The sequence below is a fragment of the Pezoporus wallicus genome, unplaced genomic scaffold, assembly GCF_028554395.1.
Source record: "Pezoporus wallicus isolate ANWC-B61680 ecotype Strahan unplaced genomic scaffold, APGP_CSIRO_Pwel_v1 contig_4131, whole genome shotgun sequence".
In the NCBI taxonomy this organism is placed as follows: domain Eukaryota; kingdom Metazoa; phylum Chordata; class Aves; order Psittaciformes; family Psittacidae; genus Pezoporus; species Pezoporus wallicus.
In genome coordinates, this window is record NW_026641950.1 from 9,343,319 (window position 1) to 9,360,124 (window position 16,806).

The 16,806-nt window shown below is 42.1% G+C and overlaps 1 protein-coding gene across 1 annotated transcript; it reads right to left on the reverse strand.

Moving 5' to 3' along the window:
- Window positions 1-3,234: 3,234 nt before the first annotated feature.
- On the reverse strand, window positions 3,235-16,088 carry ZFAND1 (zinc finger AN1-type containing 1). The gene is made up of 8 exons (XM_057426210.1): window positions 16,017-16,088; window positions 14,876-14,918; window positions 12,759-12,798; window positions 12,271-12,398; window positions 12,094-12,185; window positions 11,181-11,305; window positions 3,913-4,068; window positions 3,235-3,758 (listed from the first exon to the last, which is right to left on the reverse strand). Exons 1-8 carry the CDS (start codon window positions 16,069-16,071, stop codon window positions 3,588-3,590), a joined length of 810 nt encoding a protein of 269 aa, XP_057282193.1. The 5' UTR covers window positions 16,072-16,088; the 3' UTR covers window positions 3,235-3,587.
- Window positions 16,089-16,806: the final 718 nt, after the last annotated feature.

The following is a 16,806-nucleotide window of genomic DNA, read 5'->3' on the forward strand; positions in this document are numbered from 1 at the left end:
TTATTTATTAACTTTGAAGTTAAATAATTCAGCTACTTCTAAACACAAGCTCGTAAAATTAACAATGGTTTCAAATGTTGGTGTCTTCTCCACAATGTTTTGAGTTGTCGGTTTGTTTTGTTTTTTTTTCCAGATTGAGTTGTTTAACTTCCCCTATGAAAATGTGCCAAGATAACAAGCTTTATAAAAACAAAAAATTGTATACACTAGGTAAAGATATCATAGAGGCTAAACATTTGAAATGTGAGCAATTCTAGCCTAGGCAAGATACTGATGCCCTGGGAAAGTTTCTGCTTCTGTTCCTCGAGTTGATGATTAGGAGTTTTCAGCTGTCCTCAATTATTTTTTCTGTCTAGCTTAATTTAGTTTTAGTTCTCAGTTTCTGAAAACTAAGTGGGATGAGTTTCTGTATACAACCCCAGACACATTCCTGGAATAAGATGAATGTGAAAACTTTTTGGAGTCTTATCAACAGTGACTTGCTGTATTTGTACTGCTATTTACGGGCTGCTAGCCCTTAGCAATAACTGGCAAGTGATGAAAGCAACCTTCCTGGTAAAACCTTGGAGATCTCCCCAAAGTTTTACTTCTTGCATCCCAAGTTTTATCTTCCCTCTATCCACAACAAATGTTATTTTAATAATTTTGCCTGCAACTGCTAGGGCAGAAAAGTCAGGGGCAGAAGGAAGGGGTAAATAGAGAAAAAGACTTTTATGCTGAAAAAATTACCCTGTTCTGTAGCAGCAGACTTTGCTACACTAAGTATTGTTCGTTCTGTAACAGCAGCAGGAACAAGTTCAGCTTGAGGGTCTTCCCTGACTTAGTTGTGCCACAATGATTGGCCTCTTAATGCATATTCCTTACCAGAGCAGCTTAAGAAAGAAAGATGACTAGAGAATTGCAGAGGAAAAGGAGGAAAAAAAAATAACAAGGGAAAAGGGAACTGTTCCTATTGCGCTGGAAAGGGAGATGAGAAGCGGCTGGAGGGATAGGTGGGGGAAAGTGGAGAAATGCATGTGTGCTTCCTGCTTCCAGGTAACTGACTCACAAAATATTTAGCCACTGAAGACCCTTTCCCTCATGGAAACCAGAAGCACTCTCCTTTGTGTGACACCCACACCATATCCAGTAAAACAATTTATCAGTATCTAGGTCATATTACACCTACAGTAAAGAGTACTGTAAATAAAAAGAAGACAACAGCGAAATGCTTATTGAGATGTTTGGGAGGTTTATGCAACTTCAATCAATATATAATAATACATATATAATAATAATAATCGTACAGTACTCCTAAGTTGTTACAAACGTATACTACATGATAGTATTGAAATCCATGATGCTGTTTTTGTTCTGCCAATGGAGTGTACCTTTGAAAAAGATGCTAAGCAGACTCTTCTTACATTGCGATGTGTTTTTTTATTGCAGCTGTGCCTAGAATGGGTACATCATGCATGGCTGTTTTCAAACCAGTACAAATGAACCAGAATCTAGGTATACGGTAACACAGTAGACAATGTTCCTTTTAGGCAAGCATGTACTAGGGAAAAACCAGGACCATTTTTCTCAGTGAACACGATAACCAAATGAGCCAAAACACCAGATCCAGATTGGTGACTGCCCAACAGACTGTGGTGCAGTGTTCACCTGCACTTGTTGCTCTGAGTACACTTCTCTGCCTCATGTTCTTCAAAGCAAAATTTCATTTCCACAGGACTAGCAATATTGCTTAGTCTTATGCCTCCTGTACTCCCCTTAGAGTTTCTTCTGGCAGTGGCAGAACAATGTTCCTGAAATGTATCATACTGACATTTTTGAACAATATTCATTCAGTCTCCCTGCGGCCCAGTTACACCTCCAGGCACTAACTGAGTATGCTAGTCACAGTGCACACACAGACCAAACATCTTTGCAAATATGAGAACAGCACATGAAGATCATTGCCTGAAAGAAAGCGGTCCATGCCTGAAAAAGAAAGGTAGCTTTCTCTTTTAAAATGCTTTGAAAGGTGAGTCACACTGATCAAGCAGTGAGACAGGCTGGGGGAGGCAGAGACTTCTCTCACTTTGAATACTGCACCCAATTCAGAATCCACTAGATCATACCTTACATGCTGCACCTTATTCCAGCTGAAAATCTTGCTAACCTATTTAGTATCTGATAATGAGGTTTGCCTCAGTAATTCACTCATACTGAACAGCACCACAGAGCAGTATAAATGTATACTGCTTTTCAAATGGAGCTTAGGCTTTCCACTGCTGTTTACACCTGTTCATACACGGTCCTTTCTGTCACTGTAGGATTGTCTTTTCAGCTCCTCCCAAATGAAGAACATTGGCTAAAAAATTGTAAACAGATTAAAGAAAATTAGAGGGATCAGTTTTGAAAGGGTTCTGCTCCTCTAGCTTAGAGGGTCAAGGCCACTGCAGAATGAGTTTAGGTTGTAACAGGTCCACTCAAGAAGGATGAAGTAAAGCTCCTTGGTCATACATCAGAACTTATGGTTAGGAAAGTGCTGGCTGTAAAACCGCATGTAACATTGCAAGTTTATGTTGCAGTAATTTGAAACAGCTGTAAAAGTAATCTTATGGATCTTCTTTGTTACATTTGCTTTGAATTTACAGTCCACCTTTGAAATCTACCACAACATCCAAAAACTGGAGCACATCAACTAGTGATATTCTGAACAATCTTCTTCATTAGCAGCAAACACCTTCAAGACACTGACAATTGAGAAATCCACTAATTCTATACTTATGCACCCAGAGGTGTAACTTAACGTACAATCACTGTAAACAACAGCTTTACACCTTAGTAAGTCAATACTCCAGACTGCTGAAGAGAAAACAATATGGATTTATGTAAGGTTGGAAATGCCAGGATGAAAATGCAAGCTGTGGAATGCTGTGCTTCTAGCTGAGCTGTATTTCTTCCTCTCTTACCATATTTCTTCCTCTTCTACACAAGAATAAGAAAAGGATAATTTCAGGTTCTCTTTTCATATCCTCCTTCTAATCACAAAATAATGCTGAGATTTACAAACAGAAGACAGACATCTGTGTGAATTTACTTTCATTTCAAAAAGCTTTCCTTCTAATGTTGTTACACTATTATGAGATGAAAACATGGACTAGGGGCATGGACAGGGCTGGATGCCAAACTCAATGAAATACAGAAAAGATGCTGCAATAGTGTAGTGTGTTTCTTTCCTTCAGAGAACTGATATACTGCAAGTTTACATTTTCATTATTTATCAATTTTAACACATACTTTTCCCATAATTTACATAAAATATAAAATTTAAGAAAAAACTATTGACATGATACAGCTAAATAAAGCAAGAATTTATTATAGAAAGTGAGTATTTGTGATATTAGTTAATAATATAACTAATTTTCCTTTCAGGACATAGCTCTTGTGACAGTCAAAAAATTGAGAAATTGATGGGAAGTCCGTTTTTACAACTGAGGACAGACCCTGGCATACCAGTGACTTTAGAATAAAACTGGACTTGGTTTTGTTAAATACCACATTTCTAAAAAAAATAAAAACTAAAAAATCTTTTTTTGTTTGTGATAATTTACTGATTAACTAAAGTATGACTCTGTATCTTCTATAGATAGAACATCATTATTAAGATACTCCAAAATTATATTTCCGCCATTGTACAATGGATGGTCTTTATCAGATAGCCATGTTTCCAATGTGTGCTCAAATGGCAAGGCTTCTCCAGAAGCAGCATGGCATAATCTCAATTTCTGCAAAACAAACAGCACAGAAATTAACATCAGGATTTACCTGTTTGAGATGCAAGGAGTAGGGTGGGGGAGGGACTGAGTGGTTAAAAAAACCCACCAAAACAAAATCAAAATCCAACAACCTGGAAAAAGTTTGTTATTATTACTGATTTACCTGGGATGTTGATTTGTTGTTGTCATTTTTAAGGCTTGTTAAGGAAGCTGCAAAATCTACTACTTTGCCAATACTCCACTTACTGCAGAAGAACATGGGCTTGCTTTTCTCTTTGTTTCCCTTTGGCAAAAATACTTGAAAATAAATTCTTTCTGTCTAGAAAAACATGAAAAATAAACAAAAAATTATTCACAGAAGCAGCACATAATACCAGTCATACACATTAACAATTTTTCAGTAAAAAAAAACAAACCTTTAAATTTCAACCCCCAAATTACTAACTCAAACTTGTACTATTCCATCAAAACCAAGGCCCCAGTTTCCTGCAGAATATAAATGACTGAGATCATCAAGTCAAATCCCCTCCAGCTGCAGGCACATGCATGATGGACAAGAAGTTCAGAGAGACATCTGGGAGAAGTTCAGGGAGACATCTTCTTGAGCCAGAGTCCCACAGCTAGACTGCTACATATAGAGAGACATGAAAAGGTGTCTGCCCTGGGTTTGCTGGATAATAATAACTACTCTGGGGAGAAGAAGGTGGATATAAATAAGCAGTGCTGTCTTTTGGCAGCAGTATAATGTCTCAAATTGGAATGCAAAGGCGGTTAAAACCGAACAATTCACTGTACCAGAAATGCCAGTTTCACAAACCAACACTCCCAGTCATGGCCAGCTAATCCTTCATCCCGTTTTCCCACCTTTTATGTGCTAAACACTTTTTCAGTATCAGATAGACCAAAATAAAAGTAACCTGTGAGGAAAAGGTTTTGAAGGGGATCGGGACAATCCCTTCTCCAACGTTATTTCTTCTTGACACTCAACAGAAGACACAGCACAAGCATGACTGATGTATTCACCAGTTAAAACAGCTTTTGCTGAGCCCAAGTCAAGACATGATCAAACAAGACAGATGTCTTCTTTTTAAATGATTTACATAGACCCTCCCTAGAAAAATACAGAACTACGTTTTCCCCAGCTGTGTTCATAAAGCTGAGGTTGATTTTCAATCTGTGCATTTTTCTCAAAACTTGAATGCTCTCCACACACAAGAAAATCTTTAACATCTAGGAATATTACAAAGGGGCAATGGAAGCAGGACCTGTATCTTGCCAAAATGTAAATGGCAGTTTGTAAACCAGCTAACACAGTGGCCATTCTATTACGGACACATGCCAACATCACCCAACTGCTATCAGTGCCCCACACTTTCTACAGTTGCTCCTCCAGTCCACTGGAACTTAACTCACAAACCAGCTCATTCTACTGTTGCACCCCTACCTATGGGATATACCTCCTGGAATTTCTATGCCATATCCAAGAAAATACCAGTAGGGCAGGGACCCAACAACTAATGCTACTTTGCAGCATAGCCCTCCTGTTTTGAGCTGGTCAGGTATGTAACTCGTATCAGGTCTGACACTAAAAGAAACAATCATCTGCAGAAAGCTAATCTGAATAAAGAAGCCAAGGGAAAGGTATTTCTAAGATAGCCTGATTTTCCTGATCGTGGAATAAGAAAGGTCAGGAAGGAGGACCTCTGGTGTCATGTGGTCCAAAACCATACTCAAAGCAGGGGGAAGTTTAAAGCTAGACCTAACTGTAAAGGTAGATCAGGTTGATCCAAGTCAGACTCAAAGAAGTTCTGAACATCCCAGAGAAGGAGATTCCACAAATTTTCAGAGGAGCTTGTTCCAAAGTCTGACCAGCCTCACTGTGATTTTTCTTCCTATCATCTAATTGGAATTTCCCATGTTGCAGCTTGTGCCCATTGCCCCCTGTCCTTTTCCTGTGCACCTCCAAGAAAATGTGTCAATCTTCTTTATAATCATGATGAGAGAAGTGATGTGCATAAGAGGCATTCCAGAAAATTCATATTCAAAAAAATCTTATCGAACTAGAACAAGGTAGTCAGAAGGCAGCTAGGAGGAGTCTAGCAATTTAAATAGAGGGTGCTGGAGATTAATAGGCTCAATTTATCAGTCAGAATTATCACTATTGTGGATGATTAAACAATTAATATCCACATGAGAAAATGAATAGTAAGAGAAATCAGCATACAGTAATTTGTACTACACTTTTTAGAGTTTACTAGCTTTGGAATTAGGAAGTCACTTTTAAAAATATCTTACATATATTCAGGGTGGATTTTTTCACAGTATCACAGTATCACAGTATGTTAGAGATTGGAAGGGACCTCGAAAGATCATCTAGTCCAATCCCCCTGCCGGAGCAGGAACACCTAGAAAATGTTACACAAGAATGTGTCCAGACGGGTTTTGAATGTCTCCAGGGAAGGAGACTCCACAACCTCCCTGGGCAGCCTGTTCCAGTGTTCCGTCACCCTCACTGAGAAGAAGTTTCTTCTCAAGTTTAAGTGGAACCTCTTGTGTTCCAGTTTGTACCCATTACCCCTTGTCCTATCATTGTTTGCCACTGAGTAGAGCCTGGCTCCATCCTCGTGACACTCCCCCTTTATATATTTATAGACACTTATAAGGTCACCCCTCAGCCTCCTCCAAACTATAGAGACCCAGCTCCCTCAGTCTTTCCTCATAAGGGAGATGCTCCACTCCCTTAATCATCTTCGTTACCCTGCGCTGGACTCTCTCCAGCAGCTCCCTGTCCTTCTTGAACTGAGGGGCCCAGAACTGGACACAATATTCCAGATGGGGTCTCACCAGGGCAGAGTAGAGGGGAAGGAGGACCTCTCTCGACCTACTAACCACCCCCCTTCTAATACACCCCAGGATGCCATTGGCCTTCTTAGCCACAAGGGCACAGTGTTGGCTCATGGTTATTCTGTCGTCCACTAGGACCCCCAGGTCTCTCTCCCCTACACTGCTCTCTAACAGGTCGTTCCCCAACCTATACTGGAGCCTGGGGTTGTTCCTGCCCAGATGCAGGACTCTACACTTTCCCTTGTTATATTTCATCAAGTTATTCCCTGCCCAACTCTCCAGCCTGTCCAGGTCTCGCTGGATGGCAGCACAGCCTTCTGGCGTGTCAGCCACTCCTCCCAGCTTAGTGTCATCAGCAAACTTGCTGATAGTACACTCAATTCCCTCATCTAAATCGTTGATGAATATATTAAATAATACTGGTCCCAGTACTGACCCTTGAGGCACTCCACTAGTTACAGGCCTCCAACTAGACTCAGCCCCATAGACTACAACTCTCTGGCTTCTCTCCTTCAGCCAGTTCACAGTCCACCTCACTACCTGATCATCCAGTCCACACTTCCTCAATTTAGCTGTGAGGATGCTGTGGGAGACTGTGTCAAATGCTTTGCTGAAGTCAAGGTAGACCACATCCACCGCTCTGCCATCATCCATCCACCGTGTTATTTCCTCATAAAAGGCTAAGAGATTGGTCAAACATGATTTTCCCCTGGTGAAGCCATGTTGACTGCCCCTCATAACCCTCTTATGCTTGATATGCCTTAAGATGGCACCAAGGATAAGGCGTTCCATCACTATGGAATTATGTAATTTTAAATTATGTTCCACAATATTTTAAATTAATCACTTTCCCTCCAGCACATATTTATTACAGTGATGCTATCTGATGAATGCTATAAGCAGATCCTTGTATTACAACTTCTGCATAAGCAGTTTTCTAAGCATAACAAAGTATAAAAAAAGAAGTTAATAAGAGGACTCAATAATGGCATAGCTGTAGTTATTTTAAAAACAGTAATTAAATGCACTCTGCTAAGATGAAAACTAACAATAAAACTATCACTATCACATAGTATGTTCTCAGTATTATAAATAAATTTAATGGGCCTGAACGTGATGTGCTGCAACATAACAATATGGTGAAAACCAATTTAAATACAGTTCTTTTAAGAGGATGTATAAGTACAGATCTAAAGTGAAACTCTTGATGAAAGAATCAAGGAGTTTCTAAACCCAACATAATCCTGATATGTGGAAAAGACTTGAATACCAGGTTTGACTGGCCACAGTGTTGAGAAACAATAAAGGAATATGTGAAATAACTTTGAAAATCAAAGAAATGAAAGGCTGAAAGCAACTGTCAAAACCCTATTACAACCCAAAGGCAGGAACAACTAACCTCAGGCCCTTCATACTTCATCCAGCAATGCAATATATGCCTATTATATCTAAGTAGTAGAAATAAAAATGGAGCTTTGCAGAACAAAAGCTAAGTTGTGTATGAGACAGGCCCAATATGACTGCTATAGAGTTGTGCAAACTGTGTCCTATCTGCGTCAGAAGCCTCTCATTACTCAGCGTGAAAAGCATCCCTGTGACTGACACACTCTGGTAATAACGTTGGTATAACTAATGCCATTTTATATAGCAATTCTCTGTGACCAAACTGGTCATGTATCAGTCCCACTCCCTCTCTGCTGATAGCCCTCAAGGTCCTGCGCACCAGGCGGACTTCTCCCCTTTTCGTCCCCTTCAGCCTCAAGGTCCCTGGGCACCAGGACGACTACTCCCATCCTTGCTGGCCTTGAAGGTCCCAGGCACCCAGCCAAGCCAGTGGTGATGAGCCTGTCACAGAACAGGGAAGTGCAGCAGCATACAGATCACTGTCCATAAATCAAGCAGTTACAAGCCCTAAGTGGGACTTGGACCAGAACTGCTGCTGGACAGAAAAACCCCCAGTCAGTGGCCAGGGACGCTTCCACTGTCGTCTGCTTCATCCAAGGACTGAGTAAGTGACTTGTATTCTTTTACATGTTTCAAGTCATAGAATCATAGAATAAGATCATCTAGTTCCAAACTCCCTGCCATGGGCAAGGACACCTCACACTAAACCATGTCACCCAAGGCTCTGTCCAACCTAGCCTTGAACACTGCCACGGATGGAGCATTCACAACTTCCCTGAGCAGCCCATTCCAGTGCCTCACCACCCTAACAGTAAAGAAGTTCTTCTTTATATCCAATCTAAATTTCCCCTGTTTAAGTTTTAACCTGTTACCCCTTGTCCTATCACTACAGTCCCCAATGAAGATGACTGCGATATTGATACTGCACACCAAGTAGTAACACTTGACCCAGTCTGCAGAGGATCCAGGTGATCAGGAACAATAAGCTAAGCTGTGCTATAAAATCCACTACACCAGTTAAAAAACTGTGCTACACTGTGATTATAAAAATTCTGTGCTACTTTGATCAACAAATTCTGTTAAAACAATAGAGATTTAACAACAACTTAGTGCTGTCATCATTGTGCCAGGGATCCCTGAAAGAACATGTCTGTCCCCACGTTGTTGGGTGACAGAATAAATTGGTGTAGTTGGCAGAGCCCTTGGGTCAGAGTGATGACTGACTTTCCCAGTAAATGGGACTCTGGAGAAAGGGGTTTAAAAAATAGATGGGAAAATCCCAACAAGTGGCAATAGCCAATAAGCCACAATCCAAAAGCCATATGGAATGAGTTTTAAAAAATGGAAATATATGTGTAAAGTTAAGAAGGACAGATGGAAGGAATGTGCTGGCTATTAGCTGCAGTATGGAAAATTGAGAACAGATATGCTGAAAGGTTAAAGGAAGAAATATAAAGGTGAATTATCAGCAAAGGATTTAGAATTGGTATAACCAAATTAAAGACTGATAGTGAGTCTGGAAAAAGTGTCTCTTGAAAAACAGTGTCACAAGTTATAAAAAAAAAAAAAAACACCCAAGAAAAATATCATGAACCCCCCCTGAAAATAGCAAATGGAACCAGGAAACCTACATATATTTGGTGTGGCTATTCTGTGAACTAGATACAGGGCAACAGTGACTGGGCTATTGAAACAACTGATGAAGAAACAACTGATGAAGAAACAACACCAAGGCTCCAGCCAGGAGTCACCTTTTTGCGGACCAAATGGATAGGGGGGATAGAAAGTAAGTCCCTTGGTCCACTTGGTAAATAGCTTGTCAGACTTCTCCCTCAAACACCTGAGTGCTGGCGTTATATCCTTACTGGAGTTGAAATAATACCACGCTTAGGGAAATGCCCTCCCATGCCCTCTGCTGTGCACTCTGACAATGGCACTCATTTAAAAATAAATCCAGAAATGGTGTGAACACTGTGGGGTTGCCCGGGTGTTCCAGGGTCCCACAGACCCCAAAGTAATGGAACAGTTAAGAAGTGTAATAGTCTACTAAAATGAGCTCTAGAACAAAGTTTAAATACAGGAGGATGAGGTAAAGCCCTAACTGAAGCTGTTTGATGCCTACATAACCAGCAGACTGGATGCCTGGTGGAACAAGCTCATTTTCCTGCTCTCCAATCCATAATGCATCCAAAACCCCCACTGTCAGCCCATCATTCTTCTCAGGGTGAAACTGTTCCTATTAAATACCCTTTGATGGTTAAAGTATCTGTCACATATGCCCTGAGAAAAGGACATATGGAAAACTGTTTCTAAATGGAGACTCCCTTTAACTTTCACTGAGGCTTGGATAATGCCCAAGAATGAGTAATTTCTTTTCACTTGAGGTCCTTGAACAGTACTTAGACAGATTCTTTGGCCTGAACAAACCTGGAGTTCACCCAAGGAACCATCGTTTTACGGAAACCTCAGCTGTAAAAAGATTATCACAACACCCACTGTATTATACTTACCCTTATTTGTACCCTCTTTCTCACTATTTCAAGAACGGGATGATAATCATGTAATTCAGTTCACAAACATAATTTCTCAACTGGGTAATGAATCAAACTGTGGGTATTGTTTATACCACCCTCAATCTTCAGATGCTAATTCTGAGTGCATAGCTGAACCTGTTCCTGAAAATATGTTGGTACCAACCTAAGTTGGCATACTCGCTCCTGACCCTCCAAATTACCAAACTCATACTTAAAAGGCACATTCTTATGCTAAGGCCCCACGGTACACTGTGATGCCCCAACAAACAAATTCAGCCTGGGTGGGAAAACAGTAATTGTGATTGCTGTCATCATTGTACCAGGAATCCCCACATAAAAATTCTTGCAACATTAATGAACTTGTCTGTTTCTGCAGTCTTGGATGACACCTGTGTAGCAGACAAATAAAATTTCTCCTATAAAATAAAGGAATTTGACCTGACTGCTCCAAATTCCAGAGACACATTATAACAGATCTAAGAGTAGTGAGATTGCTTTTGGGTACCAGGCTGAAACATACATATAAATGGTTGTGGTCTTGAGGAATTAAATCCAAAATCAAGCTGAGAGAACTAGATGAAAATCAAGATATTTACAAAGCTTTCCATTTCCTTTGAGAATTCCACTACTGAAAACAAACATTACTGACCTGAGGCAAGGACTTGTCCCCACACGCATGCATTTTCAGCTTCATTAATGCCACTTTTGCTGCTATTGCACTGTTTTTTGGTCCTCTGCATTTTTTGCTTTTTGCTTCCTCACTTTTTTTAGAATCTAAGAACAATATTATTACTGTTAATATGATGACTCATGCCGTCTCTGTAGTATATCTTGGAATTAGCCTATTTGGCCTCATTACATCTCCAAGGTTCCCATCCTTTTCATGTCCTCCCAACGTCATGATATCAGGTATCCTGAATGATAACAATCATAGAATGGTTAGGGTTGGAAAGGACCTTAAGATCATCTAATTCCAGCCCCCCCCTGCCATAAGCAGGGACACCTTCCACTAGACCAGGTTGCTCAAAGCCCCGTCCAGCCTGACCTTGAACACTGCCAAGGATGGAGTGTTCACAACTGGAACAGGGCAACCTGTTTCAGTGACTCACCACTCTCACAATAAAGAATTTCTTCCTTATAGCTAAACTAAATTCCCCCTGATTAAGTTTGAATCCACTGCACCTTGTCCTATTGCTACAGCCCCTGATGAAGAGTCCCTACCCAGCATCCTTGTAGGCCACCTTCAGATACTGGAAGGCTACTATGAGGTCTCCACACAGCCTTCTCTTCTCCAGGCTGAACAGCCCCAATTTTCTTAGCCTTTGTATGGGTGTAATTCTGAAAGAAACCTGAGCCCTATTTAATCTTTAAAAATTCTCTTTATAGACATATGTTGCTGTTGTCTCAGTTTAGATGAACAAAATTAGATAGTGACATGTGAGTTTAGAGCTATTTAAACAAGGAAATCTTCTTATTTGATTAAATCTGAACCCTCAGAGGAGGCCACAAGCTCAAATAACCTTCTGAAGAAAACTGCAGAATATATAAACCACTGTACTTGCCTACAATACTTTTAACTAGCCGCTGTGTGGCAGCCATTTGAGGTTTTGGTGTGTCCAGTTTCTCACATTCATGGTCTGACTGATGCCGATGTCTGTAAACAACAGTGCAAAACTTTTAGTACTTTTTTCATATACTAATGAATGAGTATTGGTTTTTAAACACTCTGTTCTGCTCACCTTAGACAAAAATGTTTTTCACAGTAAGGACATAAAACTGGCAAAAGCTCCTTTCCATTACAGTCCTTGTATGAGCATGGGTAAGATCTGTGCTGATCTGGTTTCATAGAATTGTTTCTTATATTCACCTAGGTATTAGTGCAAAATATTTTGTGTAAATAAACAGATATTACAGATAAAAGTCACCATCCCAGCTTTCCAAAAGAACTGTGCTAGCTCCATTCTGTGGGCAAAACTAGTCCAGCAATTCTCTCCTACTTTTGTCCTGGTTAAGTTTAGCTCACAGTTAGAAAAAGAACCATCATCCTAATCAAACTCAGTTTACTTCTGACAGACAGAAAAAGAGTAGATTAATAGTTTTTAAGCTTGTCACATTCTCAATGAGATATTAAATATTTCATAATTATACACTGTATGTATATATCTTATCTGGAAATAGATGGTTTAGTTACACAGAATTTTAAGGTAGTCATATATTATTAGATTACCTCAGAACACCCATGAGCATCCCGGCTTCTGTGCTGAAGGCTTTGCGGCAAAAGAAGAAAATATCACAACGTTATATACATTTCAGTAAAAGAAAACTCCATGTGAAAACATTTAAGTGTTTAAAGAATGATCTGACAAGTTTTGTCATGGCAACACTTCAGTTAAATAATGAATCTTCTCCAAAATTTGTTTTAACCTATGCACTTAACATCGTGAATGGATTGATCATATTCTTCCTAAGTAAAACATTTAGATCTTCGAACTTATGGCCCAAGATATAGAACAGAATCACAGAATCATAGAATAGTTAGGGTTGGAAAGGACCTTAAGATCATCTAGCTCCAACCCCCCTTCCATGGGCAGGGACACCTCACACTAAACCATGCCACCCAAGGCTCTGTCCAACCTGGCCTTGAACACTGCCATTTCAAGAGAATAGGACACTAGCATGCTTAAGAATTCAGCTCAAAGCAACTGGAGTTTGTCTGTTTTAATGGATTTTGAATCACCTCCCACAGCAACAGAAATCCCTTGAAGGCATCTGACATTAAAAAGGAAATCTGCTTGTAGTCAATCTGATTTGATCTCAGCTGGCCTCTGCTAATTTGAAGTGTAAATCAAAGTGCAAGCCCTGATTTGAACCTTGGAAGAAACTTTCTTTTTTTTTTTTCCCCTACAAGAACACCCTGCTCCCTCCACCAAAAACAAATCAGTACAAAACAGGGCCTAAATTAGATGCCTTCCAAAATAAACTACCTGTATCCTAAGGATAATCCCACTGATTTCAAAGCTCCATAACAGCAGCTTGGGAAGAAAGTGGCAACTTCAAAGAAGCAACTACTTTTAATTAAATGTATCTGAATGGAGTCACAGAACCTTTTATATAACACTTAGGTCTGCACAACTGTCACACTGAAATCTTACAGGAAAACTAACTTAATCTCCTTTTATGACAAGATCACCTGCCTAATTGACCTAGGGAAGCCAGCAGATGTGGTGGGTGGGTTTAGATTTTAGCAAACTGTCTTTTACAGTATCCTTCTGGTCAAAATGTCCAGCACGCAGCTAGACAAGTTCATAGTATGATGGCTGAGCAACAGGTGATCAGGTCAGGCTTAAAGAGTTAATAGTAAATGGGTTTACATCAGGCTGGCAGCCAGTCACCACTGGGTTCTCCAGGGTTCAATTTTAGGGCCAGTGCTCTTTAATATTTCCATAAATGATCTGGTCACAAGAATCAAATGTACATTAAGTCAGTTTGTTGATGATACTAAACTAGGAGGAGTTGTTGACTGCCTCATGGGTAGAGAGGCATTACAGCGAGATCTGGATAGACTAGAGAGCTGAGCAGTCACCAACCATATGAAATTTAACAAGAGCAAGTGCCAGATTCTCCACCTGGTATGAGGTAATCCTGGTTATACATACAATCTGGGGGACAAGAGGATGGAGTGCAGATCTGGGGTCAGGGTTGATGGCAAATTATGAGTCAACAGTGTGCCATGGCAGCCAAAAGGGCCAACTGTGCCCTGGAGTACATTAAGCAGAGCATAGCTAAAGAGTTGAGGGAGGCAACTGTCCCCCTCTTCACTGCACTGCTGTAGCCTCTCCTCAATTACTGTGTGCAGTTTTGGGTGCCTCAATATATGGACATGAAAGCATTACAGTGTGTCCCAAGGTTGGTGACTAAGATGGTGAAAGGCCTTGAGGGCAAGACATATGAGGAGTGGCTGACGTTACCTGGGTTGTTCAGCTTAGAGAAGGCTGAGGGGTGACCCCATTGCGGTCTGTTACTTCCCCAAGGTGGACAGTGGAAGGGGAAGTGCTGATCTCTTCTCCTGGGTGATCAGCAACAGGACATGAGGAAATGGAATGAAACTGTGTCAGGGCAATTTCAGACTGGGCATTATGAAAGGGTTCTTCACTGAAAGGGAACCTCCCTCTCAGAACACACTCCCCAGGGAAGCAGTCACAGCACTGAGCCTGTCAGAGTACAAGGAATGTCTGGATAATGCTCCTAGTCATATGGTTTAGTTTTGCGAGGACCAGGGAGTTGGACTCGGCGATCCTTTGGGGCCCTTCTAATTTGAGATACTCTACGATTCTACGAACTTACCAGAAGATGCCTGAACAGCCATCACATACAAAGGGGAGAAAATCTGTAACAAAGAGTTTTGTTTTCACTTAGACAACATGGTCATTGATTTGGTAATACTTTCTAGCTTAATTTTTACATTATTAACTTTTGCTTACCTGTACCATGAAGTAGGTATCTTTACAAGGACACTTAGTAACTGCATCTACACAGTACCCAGAAGTGGCTTTTGTAACACAGTTACACTGTTAACTCCCCTAGTTAATATTACTGAAAAACATACGAGTAAGTAAATTATATATTCCAGAAGCTGGCACTATGCTTTAAAAATTGGGGGGAGGGGTGGTGTGTGTGTCAATATAAAAATCTGAAACATGTGGCTAGCCATCAAACTTAACAGTTTTGCTAAAAAAATTAATTTATTGTGAGACCATTCAGAATACTGTTTACTGACTGCTGGAGAAGTGGACAATTTACATTTTTATTAGATGGGTTGCCAACTGGAGGAGATGATACCTCTTCCAAAAAGCCTAAAGTCTCCTCCATTTAACAGTCCTGATGATCCTGCTCCTTCCTCTCTGTCCTTCATATCACACACACTGTTTTTGTGCAATTTAAACTGCACATACTTCTTAAGTCTCTGCACACATCCCCCACCAGTTCCTACCGATAAAATCTCATCACCCCTGGCAGCAAACACCCACCTCCAGGTCATTACTCCAGTTCTCCATTCTTCAGATTTGGTCTTAATGGACCACCATAAGACTGGACTGCAAATCTCAAGTCCAAAGATCTTGGTCACTTCCTCTATAAGACCGAGTGGTCGCACCACAAAGCTTTCATTCCAAGATTTTTTTGCGGCCTCTTACTGAACGGTTACATTCCCCTAACATAATTTCCCGAGATCAGCGAAGGCAAGCAAGGGTGAAGAACGGAAAAACAGCATAATGACGGCTGGCAAAGCAGGGACCAAACCGCCCAGTGACACAGCTGAAGCGACAGGCCCTGGCAGTGGGTCGTGCAGGGCTGCAGCAGGCCGGAGGACGCTCCGAGGGGGAAACACCTCGCAACCCCCTCACGGCCACTGTAGCCTCACTGCCCCGGCCCCGGCCTAGCGCTCCCATCAGCGGCTGCCCGCGGTCCCCACCGTGCGGTCCCTTACCAAGTTGTCTGCAATCCGCCACCCCGCAGTGCTGCCCTAGCTCCAGCTCCGCCATGTTCCACGCAGCCCAAAGCCGGGGACTTGGGGAGGACAGAGCGAGGACGCTGCCGAGCCCGAGAGCGCAGGGGCTGCCAGGACCCAAAACGTGCTGTGGCGTGTGGTGTGGCGTGCCGAAGCTGCTGTGCGCAATGTGTTCACCGCCCCGGGGAGTGGCTAGCGGAGCTGCGGGCGGGATCTGCGGGGACCGTGAGGGGATTGCGTTGGAACCCAGCCGGTAGGGCGTGGCGTTTCGCCGCGGAGCTGCTGGGAGTGCTGTGGGAGTGGGTGCCTCGTCGGGCTCCGGGGAACGGAGGCTGGAGAGCTTGTGTCGGCTTAACCGGAGCCTCAGGCTTTCCGTGCGCCCAGAGCCGCGACGCCGGTGACTTTCGTGCGTCAGACTGCTGTTGTCGGGGAAGGGTACTTGGTGTGTTTTATCTGTGCGGCTGGTAGCGCCAGCCCCCCAGCAGGGCCCATAGGGAAAGGCGACGGGAACGCGGCTTTCTGCACTCCTGTCACTGGATGGTGCTGCTAAGTGTCACTGGAATCACTCCGCCCGTGTCACCAGCCCCCCCGGGCTCGGGGCGCGTTGCCCCGGCAATCCCCTCAGAGTGCTCTTTCCTGCTGCACAGCCGTGAGAGATGATGGGGGGGAGCACAAACTGAGCGTGGGCACCCCGCCCCACCTGGGGCGCTGCGGGTAGCCCCACAGAGCTCGCTCGCCCCTCACGCCCCTCGCCCCGGCGCGGACAGCG

Excerpts from the sequence above, each read along its gene's own strand:
- ZFAND1 (XM_057426210.1), bottom strand. The coding sequence starts at position 16,071 with ATGGCGGAGCTGGAGCTAGGGCAGCACTGCGGGGTGGCGGATTGCAGA. Across the intron at positions 12,799-14,875 it reads GGCTGTTCAGGCATCTTCTG|CCTTCAGCACAGAAGCCGGG; the intron begins GTAAGTTCGTAG and ends TTTGCCGCAAAG. Across the intron at positions 4,069-11,180 it reads GGGACAAGTCCTTGCCTCAG|ACAGAAAGAATTTATTTTCA; the intron begins GTCAGTAATGTT and ends ATGTTTTTCTAG.